The sequence below is a fragment of the Mustela lutreola genome, chromosome 10, assembly GCF_030435805.1.
Source record: "Mustela lutreola isolate mMusLut2 chromosome 10, mMusLut2.pri, whole genome shotgun sequence".
Taxonomy (NCBI): domain Eukaryota; kingdom Metazoa; phylum Chordata; class Mammalia; order Carnivora; family Mustelidae; genus Mustela; species Mustela lutreola.
The window spans coordinates 95,258,909-95,269,538 of record NC_081299.1 but is presented as its reverse complement, the minus strand read 5'-3'; the positions used below and the strand labels follow the sequence as shown (position 1 = coordinate 95,269,538).

The following is a 10,630-nucleotide window of genomic DNA, read 5'->3' as shown; positions in this document are numbered from 1 at the left end:
AGGATGAATAACCAATTTTTGCATTAACATGGATGGGACTGGAGGAGATTATGCTGAGTGAAGTAAGTCAAGCAGAGAAAGCCAATTATCATATGGTTTCACTTACCTGTGGAACATCAGGAATAGTGTGGAAGGAAGGTAAAAATAGGAATAGAATAAGGAAGGTAAAAATGAAGGGGGGGGGAAATCGGAGATATAGATAATCCATGAAAGGCTGGACTCCGAGAAACAAACTGAAAGTTTTAAGGGAAGGGGGTAGAGATGGGTTGGCCCTGTGACAGGTATTAAGGAGGGCACGTATTTCATGGGCAACTAGGTGTTATATGCAAACAATGAAACTTGGAACACGTGACTAACAGAACATAATAAAAAAATAATAAGAATAAGAAGTTAAAATATTGTGTATACTAAACACATGCTGCTTTAATGTAGTTTTGCAGAATCAAGAGTATTCCTATTTTTAGCATTATAGTTCTTTCCTTTGCAACAGAAGCCTGAGTAGAAAATAATTTCCAGAGCTAAGTGGCATGATGAGGACTGTGCAGACCCAGTGCAGGTCCTTTGGATGGGTCTTGGCTTGTGAAGAGCCATGTTGAGAAGTGCTCTTGTGGCCACACTAGTCACAGTGTTCCATGACACCAACTGCACTTCTGGGTGCTATTGCTCAGGCTTTGCTTCTGCCTCCAGTGGCTTTTCCACTTTCCTTACTTTCTCATCTACCAACCAGGAAGATCCTAACTCAAGTTACCTCTTCTCTGAAGGCTTTTCCATGCCTCCAAAGGAGCTGTCACTTCCTGCCTCTGCTTGCTTTATGAATACTGTTCTTATTATTCTCATTCATTCAACAGACATTTGGATGCTAGAGTGATCACATCACCTCATAATCAGATTCTGTGTCAGTCATTAGGCAGGATGCTGACTTTGCATAGGAGGAACATTTCTGAATTTTCTTTGTACTCCCAGAGCTTAGTGCAGAGGTAAGTGCAGAGTAGACAATCCATATATGTTGGCTAATTGTGAACTAAGAAATTGAAAATGAAGATCAGAGTGTCATGGACCATGAGAATCACATTAGAAGACTACAGAGGAGTCTGATGAGAGGAACAGGAAGGAAAAGGAGAAGAAGAAATGTAAATCTACTGTAAATCTCCAAAAGCACATGGACTTTGGAGTCAAAGAACAAATTGTTCCATTTTTCTGGCAGAAGGTGCCAGCACCCATTTTCCACTAGATGTGGGCACCAGGATCCTTTGTCTCCAGTGCATTTCCCATTTGCTATCACATCCTAATCTTTGGATTCCATCAGCAAAGTCACTAATCACTTCTTAAGTTGACTACAGAGTGGATATTAAAGGCCATAATTCTTGCTAGGAGGAAAAACAAACAGAATCCATAGATGTGTAGGGGCACAGGTTGGTACAAGGCTAAGAAGACCACGTGCCTACAGGTGAAAAGTGCAGGGAGATCAGAGTATAAAAGAGAGACCCAGTCTCACTCTGTGTGTCCTACACATTGGGTGTGCCGCTGTGTCTTGTTGTGTGTGTGGGGGCCACCAAAATCAGCACCATGAAGATCCTGGTCTTGGTCTTGATTTGTCTACACCTCTCAGAGGGTGTGGAAAGGTATGTATGAGGATTCAGCTGCAGATCTTTTGGAAAGGCAATCATATTTTGTCTTGATACCATTAACTGAATACCCAGGGAACCATGACTTAAAATGGATGTATGGATGGATAGATGGATGGATGGATGGATGGATGGATAGATGAATGTGGTGTGTATGTGTGTGTGTGTGTGTGTGTGTGTGTGTGTGTGTGTGTGTATGTAAGGGTGGATTGGTTTTGTGTTGGCCAAGAAAGAGGGAAACAGGATTCGTGTCCCAAGTTTATAGGAGGGACTTCAGATAAACAAAAATTTATTCTGTGAAAACAATATGTAAGTAGAAAAACCCAAATATATGTTGCAGTGGATTTTCAGAGTACTAAGGAGATTTGAAAACTCCAGACCAGATCATTGAAGGAATTGCTTTAATGGAGAATGTGAAGGTCACACCTTTTGTTTGTCCTAATCTCTGCAGAATCATTCTGAAGAAAGGCAAGTCCATCCGCCAGGTGATGAAAGAGCGGGGTGTACTAGACACATTCCTGAAGAACCACCCAAAGGTCGACCCAGGTGCCAAGTATCTTTACAATAATGATGCTGTTGCTTATGAGCCCTTCACCAATTACCTGAATGTAAGTGAAGGGGGAGGTGGTGTCCATAACCCTTGGCCAAGAACCATTCTTGGATACTTATTTAGACTTCTCATTAGCTCTGATTTTGGACTTCTTACTAAACCTAAGTCTCACCTTCTATGGAAAGTATCTGGGTAAGTTATGAGTTGGTACCCCTTAACACTGCAGTATTCCCTTTCCTTCCTTCATTCCTTGCATTATTGGCTCACTCTCTAAAGCTCCATTTATATGGTTATGAGATTCACAGTGACCATACTGAAGTCAATTGAGAGAGCCAAAGGACGTCCTAGTGATGGGCTGCAAGGGAAAGAAGGAAACCACATGCAAAGCTGCCAGGCAAATCTCCAGTGGCTTCAGATGCCATATATCTTCCCATTTGGAAACATATACTGGTACTCAAAGCAAGTGCTTGAGTGTTCTCAAGGCTGCAGTGTCTGCTCAGGGCATCTCAACACACTGGTGTCCTATGGCCTGTGCTTAGTGAGATGTTACATGAGTGTCAGATCTAGAAGCCACCCTAAGTATCTCCTATTTCGACTTTCACTTTCTGTAGCTGGTGGAAGAAGAGGCAGGTATGTTACATAACTGGCCTGAATTCACTTAAAACTTAAACTGTGTCTCAGTGAAGTTCTCTTCTTGCTTTCCATGCTACCTCTCATTCTAGACTTCCTGGTGTCTTAGCTCCTGTGTGACCAGAGTGAGGAGAATGGTGGAGAAATATCTAACACTGGGCAAGAAAGAAGCATGTGTGTGTGTGTGTGTGTGTGTGTGTGTGTGTGTGTGTGTGTGTGATGTGGGGAGGGAGGATGGACACTGGAAATGGAGAAAAAGTGATTAGTTCTCCAACTTTGCATGTTCTGGCATAGAATGGTAAATCCATGGAGTTATCATGTGATACAAGGTAGAAAATGGTTTTGGAAGAAGAGATTGGCTTGCCAGACTAATTCTCATCCAGTCAAAGCCTTGAATTTGGGGATGAAAATGGGGGAATATTGAGAGAAATATGGCTCTAGATGGGAAAAAGAGCCCATTGGAGGAGAAGCTACTTATACCCCAAGAAAATGATTTTGCCAAAATGTGGTTTCTAGTGAGTCAGCTTCTTCCACATTCTTAGGACAAAATTTGTCTGCTTAATGAGAATGAAAAACTTTTCTTTGCAGTCTTATTACTTTGGAGAGATCAGCATTGGGACACCACCACAAAATTTCCTGGTCCTCTTTGACACAGGCTCCTCCAACCTGTGGGTACCCTCTACCTACTGCCAGAGCCAGGCCTGCTGTGAGTATACCACCATTATCACCCACCTGTGGAGAGGAGCAGAGAGCAGGGCAGAGTCAGGACTGGGCATAATCTCAGCACCCAAGTCCAGAGTTCTTGGTGCATACCCATGATCTCATCCTCCTTAAATTCAGACCATCTGGAAATCTTGACCTTGGTCTACATTTCACTGGTGCTACAGTTCTGGAGAGAGACAGCAGAAATAGACCGAGGCTTCCATTCTTTTCTACATTGTTCCCTTTCCTCAGCTTTCTCCTGTAGGCCCCAATTCCTGGCACTTTGACTTGATCCATCCCTCAGGAAAAGGAAGGAAGGGATGACATCTGTTTCCTAAGGGGACAGACTTTTCTGTGGCTACAGATTATCTTTAGCAAAAGGATCTGAGACTGAAGCCCAGTCCCAGCCTTGTCTGATGGTCTCAGGCCATCAAGGATAAGTGTCCTCCAAGTATTTTGGAAAATGTATTGACCTTAACATTCCATTCTATCCTTGCATAGCCAATCACAACACGTTCGATCCTAGCAGTTCCTCTACCTACAGAAACAATGGGCAAATTTATACACTGTATTATGGAAGTGGCAGCCTGACTGTGCTCCTGGGATATGACACTGTGAATGTAAGTGCTGTTCTCAGTTCTTCTGTGGGTCTGCTCTTTGGCTCCCCTTTTTTAGAGCATAAAGCTCTCAGAGAGACCCATGATTACTAAATAGGTACAAATTCCTGGAAACTGATGTTTGGAAAGGATGTTAAAGGCCATTTAATCAAAACATTTCTCCCAAGACCGGGATTGCTTCCCCAGCAGTCCTGACTGCAGGGAGCTCTTTACATTGTGCCTCCCCTGACTTTGCTCCCTGGTTTTAAGCTGCCCTCTGCAGCCACATGGATCACATCTGCTTCCTTCTCCACATGATTTTACTGTAGGTATTTGAAGACCTTCCTTTCACTATTTTCTTTTCTTTACATCAAGCACTCATAGTTCCTATGTCATTTGTGCACATGGATTGTTCAAAATAAAATCAGCCACTGTCTTTTCACTGTCCATGGAAGTGCAAACTCTAACTCCAGAACACAATGACCTCTGCTTCCCCAATACCCACACTCTTCTTTCCAAGCCATATATCGTTGGGTGATGTTGAATCCCTTCATCTTCCAGACCCCACCCATGGTTGAACTAAGCATGAAAGAGGCCAACTTCCCTAGAAAAGTGTACATTCTATTCCCTGGGCACCCAAGTCTGGGAAGACTTTGTCCACCCGAGTTGTTAATTTTTTCTTTCTGCTTGTCCCAGGTTCAGAACATCATCATCAAGAACCAGCTATTTGGTCTGAGTGAGGTTGAACCCAGCAACCCTTTCTATTATGCAAACTTTGATGGTATCCTTGGAATGGCCTACCCCAACCTGGCAGTGGGGAGTAGCCCAACAGTCATGGAGAGCATGCTTCAGCAAGGCCAGCTCACCCAGCCCATCTTCAGCTTCTACTTCTCTCGGTGAGCACCCTTGCCCTGGGTAGGTCTCAGAAAATGAGGCAATGTAGGAGCTTTCAGCAAGTTAATATCAGACAAGGCCAAGATTTTAACACATCTTGACACAAGATGTTTATGCATTTCTGAAAATTCATAATTACATTTTTGTGGGAATTTTATTTTAATGCACTAGAGGAGGTTTTTTCCTGAAGAATTCGTTTATTTATTTGAGAGAGAGACAGAGAGACAGAGAGAGGGTATGAGCAGGGAGGAAGAACAGAGGGAGAGGGAGAAGCAGATCCCTACTGAGCAGGGAAGCCCGATGCAGGGCTGCACCTCATGACCTGAGATCATGACCTGAGCCAAAGATACACACCTAACCCACTGAGCCACCCAGGTGCCCCTGCACTAGAAGAATATTAATTTAGGTCACAGCGATAGGATGACCCTTTCCTTAAATGAACTACAGTCCCCTAAGATATAATTAGATAAATGTGGACATTGTTGTTTAGATTTGTGTATCTGTAGAGCTTTAGAACAAGCCACATGATTACTTACTAATATAGTAAAATCAAATTTATAATAAAGATAATTATAATAAATAATATTTGTAATAACATCTTTGAGAGAGAGTACCTGCAGTTATTACTTCACATGACATCTCAAAAATCTTTTCATTAGCCCAATTTTTTCATGGAGGAAATGTAGGCTTAAACAGGTGGTCAATACTGAGCAAGGTTTGATAGGCATGAAGCCATGACTCAATCACAAGTATTTTGGTCACAGATCCAGTACCTTTCCTACTCTACTGGCTTTGAACTTTCATGGATAAGTTTACTTACTGGGCCAGGGTAGGGAACAGAAGAGGCCCAAATCCCCTAACACTGTCTAGTTACCAACTTGAGCATGACAAAAGCATCCCCTTCCCTGAACACGGGAGATCTCATTCTGTCAGACCATTCTAGGTACCCCCTGAGGTGTTTCTTCTTGTTTTGACTTTGTCTCTAGGAGGGTTTCTCTGGGATGACTTTGTAGTCTCTTTTCAGAGGCATGGTTTTAATTCTGTCTCCTCTTTTATGGACATGGTCTGTGTTTCCAATTCTCTGCTCTTGAGTTTTCCTCTGAGAAGTCTCCTCTCCCTTGTGCCTTGAACCTAGTGGAGTCTAAAGAGCAGACTAGAAGACAAGACCCCTCGACCTGTGGTTCCTGTGGGTCCGAAGAGAGGGATGTTGAGAGGGGAGGAAGGAGATGCCTGATGATGTGTATTGTGGGAATTCATGCTTCTCTCCCTTTCTCCATAGCCAACCAACCTATGAGTATGGTGGAGAGCTCATCCTGGGAGGTTCAAACTCCCAATTTTATTCTGGTGAGATCGTCTGGGCTCCAGTCACTCGGGAAATGTACTGGCAGGTTGCCATTGATGAGTAAGTACAGGGGAAAATTCCTATGGATTGTGTATACCTCTAGGATGTTCCTCCAGTGTGGGAATATTTCCTGTTCTTGCATTAGTACACACTTCTGAAAGAATCAGCAAACCCTCAGGCTGATTGTTTCTGAAGCTCAGTAGACTCTGGCATCTAGCTCTTGAATGAGTTTTCTGACTTATCACTGAGCCTTATCATGTCAGCAGGTTGGTTATTCGTTGGCTTCTGTGAATCCATGTCTTTGTTCCTGGAAGCTTCATTGTCCCAAGTAGCTCAATCTTTAACAAATCCTTCATCAGTAAAAGTAACAGCTATCACTGATGTTTTCTATGTGCCAGATACTGTGCTAAATATTTTATATGTATTATTGTATGTATATTTCACTAAACACTGTAAAGTGCTCAGTAGTGTATTTCATTGTGCAGATAAAGAAATCAAGGCTCAGAGATTCAGTAACTATACCAAAGTCACACATTTCACAAATTTCTTTTTTTTTTTTTTAAAGATTTTATTTATTTATTTGACAGAGAGAAATCACAAGTAGACAGAGAGGCAGGCAGAGAGAGAGAGAGGGAAGCAGGCTCCCTGCCGAGCAGAGAGCCCAATGCGGGACTCGATCCCAGGACCCTGAGATCATGACCTGAGCCGAAGGCAGCGGCTTAACCTACTGAGCCACCCAGGCGCCCCACACATTTCACAAATTTCTAAATTCTAGTCTAAGCATATCTTCTCCCAGAGCTCAGGGCCATGAACCAGTTACTTTTACACTCCAAGCCTTCAGGAAATCTCCATCACCACCAATTAAAGATATACTTCTTTGGCCTTTATTCAAGACCATATGACCACTTATCAGTTGACATTGCACATGATTGTGGCAGAGGAACTTGATTCTCTTCTACTGGTGTTTTCCTCAGGTTTCTCGTCGGTAACCAAGCCACTGGCTTGTGCTCCCAGGGCTGCCAGGCCATTGTGGACACAGGGACCTATGTGCTAGCTGTTCCCCAGCAGTTCATAGGCTCCTTCCTGAAGGAAACTGGAGCTCAGGAGGCTCAGAATGGTGATGTGAGTAACCAGAAGCCAAGGGTTTCTCTGTACATCCACACAGCCTCAGCACAAGAGGAGGTGTTTTGTGGGGGGAACTGAGCCCTGGTGGGTCAGATCAGGTGGGGACACAGCATGACCTTTCAGTCAAGGAGGGGTAAGGGAGGGGGGAAATACCAACCCCAACTATGAGTATGGGCTGAATGGTTGTCAGGAGGGGTGGCTGTTCCATTGCAAGCCCTAGGAACACATCTCACCTTGGTGTGGCCACTGTCATTTGACTGTACACAACAGAGTCAGGCATATTGTACTTCTCCAGTCCTCTTGGGTTTCCTTCTTCCCTAGGAATACTCCATTGGCTTTTACTCTGAGCAGCCTCCTGTGCCCAAACCTGTTCCCTTAAATGTGCTTCTGTAGTTTGCTCCTCCTGCATGCAAGAGTCTAGCTAATCAGACAAAATCTTGGTCCTCGGGGTGTGTGTATGTGTGTGTGTGATTTGAGCACATGGATAGGTGCACACTAGTGTGGATATGAATTGTGTGAGAGCGTGTTTCACACTGAATGTGCCCAGGCTTCTTCTCTGTAAGTGGGACTTCCTGGCAATAGAAATCTGTGTTCTGAAATGAGCCTGACTCCTTATAGCCATATCAATACAACCAAAATCTCAGAGCTGATATGTGTCCAAGGAGGCCCAGGAAAGCAAAAGCTTCTGGGTAGTGTTGTACCTGGGAATCAGGCTTTGCCTTCCACGCTCTCAGTAGACCTCTGCTGGAAGGTCAGGAAAAGAGTCTCACAGGGAATGGGAGACTCGGGCCCTTTGTCTAGGCCCCCAGCCCCCTGGCACTCTACAGCTCTGCTTCCCCTCTCTCTCAGTTTGTGGTCGACTGCAACTCCATACAGAAATTCCCCACCATTACCTTCGTCATCAGCGGGTCTCCATTACCTCTGCCTCCCTCTGCCTATGTCCTCAACGTACGTATGCACCCCAGGATCCAGGGAAATGGGATTGGATGGGTCCAAACAGCTGTTCCATGTCCCAGCTCACATCTGAGCACCTATGGGGAGTCACCAGTGGCAGGGCTGAGGGTGAACAAGAAGCCAGGGACCCCACAGGTGTTGTGGAATACAGGGTGGGACGTACCTGTGGGAAAAGGCTCCTCATGCACCTGATTATATCCTCATGTCCTTTGTCTCTGCAGAACAATGGCTACTGCACCCTTGGGATTGAGGCCACTTATCTGCCCTCCCCCACTGGGCAGCCCCTGTGGACTCTGGGAGATGTCTTCCTCAAGGAATATTACACTATCTACGACATGGGGAACAACAGGATGGGTTTTGCCCTCTCTAAGTAGAACAGCAAAAGGCAGCTGTCTCCTCCTTCCCAGCAAGACTCTGGGATTGCCCTGTTGGTTCTCTGGGCTGACAGCAGCATTTTAGACTAGTCTGATCCCTCTGTGTACTAGAATCTTACTTCCTGCAACTAATAAATCAAGAATCTCCAAATAGTCTTTGCTGTTTCTTCTAAATGTCTTCCTTGTGTTCTGCTTGAGTAGTTTATTCTAAGTTCATTAGCAACAATTCTTTGGGGGATCTGTGAATTGACCAATGGGCAAAAACACAGAGCTGCGGTCTCTGAGTGAAGACCCACAGCATAGACTTTAAGGACACAGTAGCACCTACATGAGGTATTCTGGCGGAGGTGACCAGTCCTCCCAGCACGTTCTCTTCTAACACATTCTTCTCTCCATTATTAAAAGTTAGAGAAGAAAAAGAAACCTCTGAGAATATTCCAAACGGGTGCTCAGAGGCCAGGTCTGATCAGACAACACAGTGGGTTTTTTGGACATTGTTTTGTTTCTAGTTTTGTAGGTTAGCAAAACAATTTTAATGCATGTTGGGATTATCTTATGTTTTCACAGACCCATTCCTCCCTACTCACTATGGGTGCTCTCAGCCTGCTCACGTATGACTTTATCTGCCTGGGCCTGAAAGGTTTTGAGCTTTGAAACCCAATCTCATTTTATAGTGGAAGAAAGTGAGGTGTGGATGGGCAATCACACAGTTACTGTTAAAACCAGATCCAGATCAATGTATTTTTTTTTTATCGTGTTTCTATATGATAAAGTCTGCTCTGTGAATGGCAAAGAGGCACGTAATGACAAATAAGACATGGCGCTGGCTCACTAGGAATTTTCTATCAGCCCACTGCTTGTGAGCATGTTCCTGTCTGAAGCAAGCCCAGGGCCTGAACTTGCAATCCACAGTAGGTTATGAACAATCATCGGCAGTGCAGTAATGCCACCTTTAAGGAGGTAAAAACGGGTACTGCTCTGGGACCCAAAATTCTTGCAAGAAATGTAATTAGAAGGATGTACCTGGGAAGAAAGATGCAAAGAATTCTCCATCTAGATGTGTGGGAGTGATAGTGGTGAATAGAGGTGTACATTTTCCTACATCATTGCATCATTCCCCTCCACCAACACACAATGGAATTGATCTTATGGAGTTGGATAATGTCTGAACTCTGGCCATTCCTTTCTCTTTCTGTTGTGTTTCTCTCATGGGAAGCACAGCCTTTTCTGTCAAAGGGAAGGGAGCTCAGCTGAGCCCCAATTCACCTGCATCCGCATCCCTTCCCCTTCAGCCACCCTTCCTGCCTCGGTATCACCTCTATTCATGCTCTGGTGGTGGTTGGCCTCAATTATACAGAGCAAAGATCTTGAGATAGAGATATAATTGCTAGAAAGTTCTCAGCACCGAGATACACCAAATTCGGGTTATCATGAGTGACCTGAAACTCATCAGCAGGGACTAAATGCAGCCATGGGAACAACATATGGTATTGGTAAAGCCAGAGCTAGCAATTCCGTCTGCTCCTGGATTCTAGAAAATAACACCCAACAGAAGCTGTCCACAGCTTATGGTCTGTTCTGCCTTGTCTATCACTGTAGGATGGGGACAAGATTTATTAATATTATTTATTAATAATTATTTAATATTTATTAAAATTATTAATAATTTGCAATATGTTACTCTGTACCTACCCCACTAATAAAGATCTTGCCTGTCTGATTCTTGTATATTATGTGGTAGAAACTGAAGGTCTGTGGACAAAAAAAACAGACAGAGAGAGAGAGAGCAATAAATGAAGATGATGCTAGTGGGTCAAAAAATGTAAAAGGAACAAAGA

General features: G+C 44.0%; 1 protein-coding gene across 1 annotated transcript; it reads left to right on the top strand.

Moving 5' to 3' along the window:
- Positions 1-1,463: 1,463 nt before the first annotated feature.
- On the top strand, positions 1,464-8,948 carry LOC131809975 (pepsin B-like). The gene is made up of 9 exons (XM_059137483.1): positions 1,464-1,622; positions 2,077-2,233; positions 3,394-3,511; positions 4,009-4,127; positions 4,800-4,999; positions 6,277-6,399; positions 7,314-7,461; positions 8,314-8,412; positions 8,640-8,948. The coding sequence occupies exons 1-9, from the start codon at positions 1,567-1,569 to the stop codon at positions 8,790-8,792; spliced, it is 1,173 nt and encodes a 390-aa protein (XP_058993466.1). The 5' UTR covers positions 1,464-1,566; the 3' UTR covers positions 8,793-8,948.
- Positions 8,949-10,630: the final 1,682 nt, after the last annotated feature.

What these genes read in the sequence shown, in the direction of transcription:
- LOC131809975 (XM_059137483.1), top strand. Translation starts at nt 1,567, where the DNA reads ATGAAGATCCTGGTCTTGGTCTTGATTTGTCTACACCTCTCAGAGGGT. An exon ending in CTCTCAGAGGGTGTGGAAAG is followed by an intron (nt 1,623 to 2,076) that starts GTATGTATGAGG and finishes TAATCTCTGCAG; the next exon opens with AATCATTCTGAAGAAAGGCA. An exon ending in CTGCCAGAGCCAGGCCTGCT is followed by an intron (nt 3,512 to 4,008) that starts GTGAGTATACCA and finishes ATCCTTGCATAG; the next exon opens with CCAATCACAACACGTTCGAT.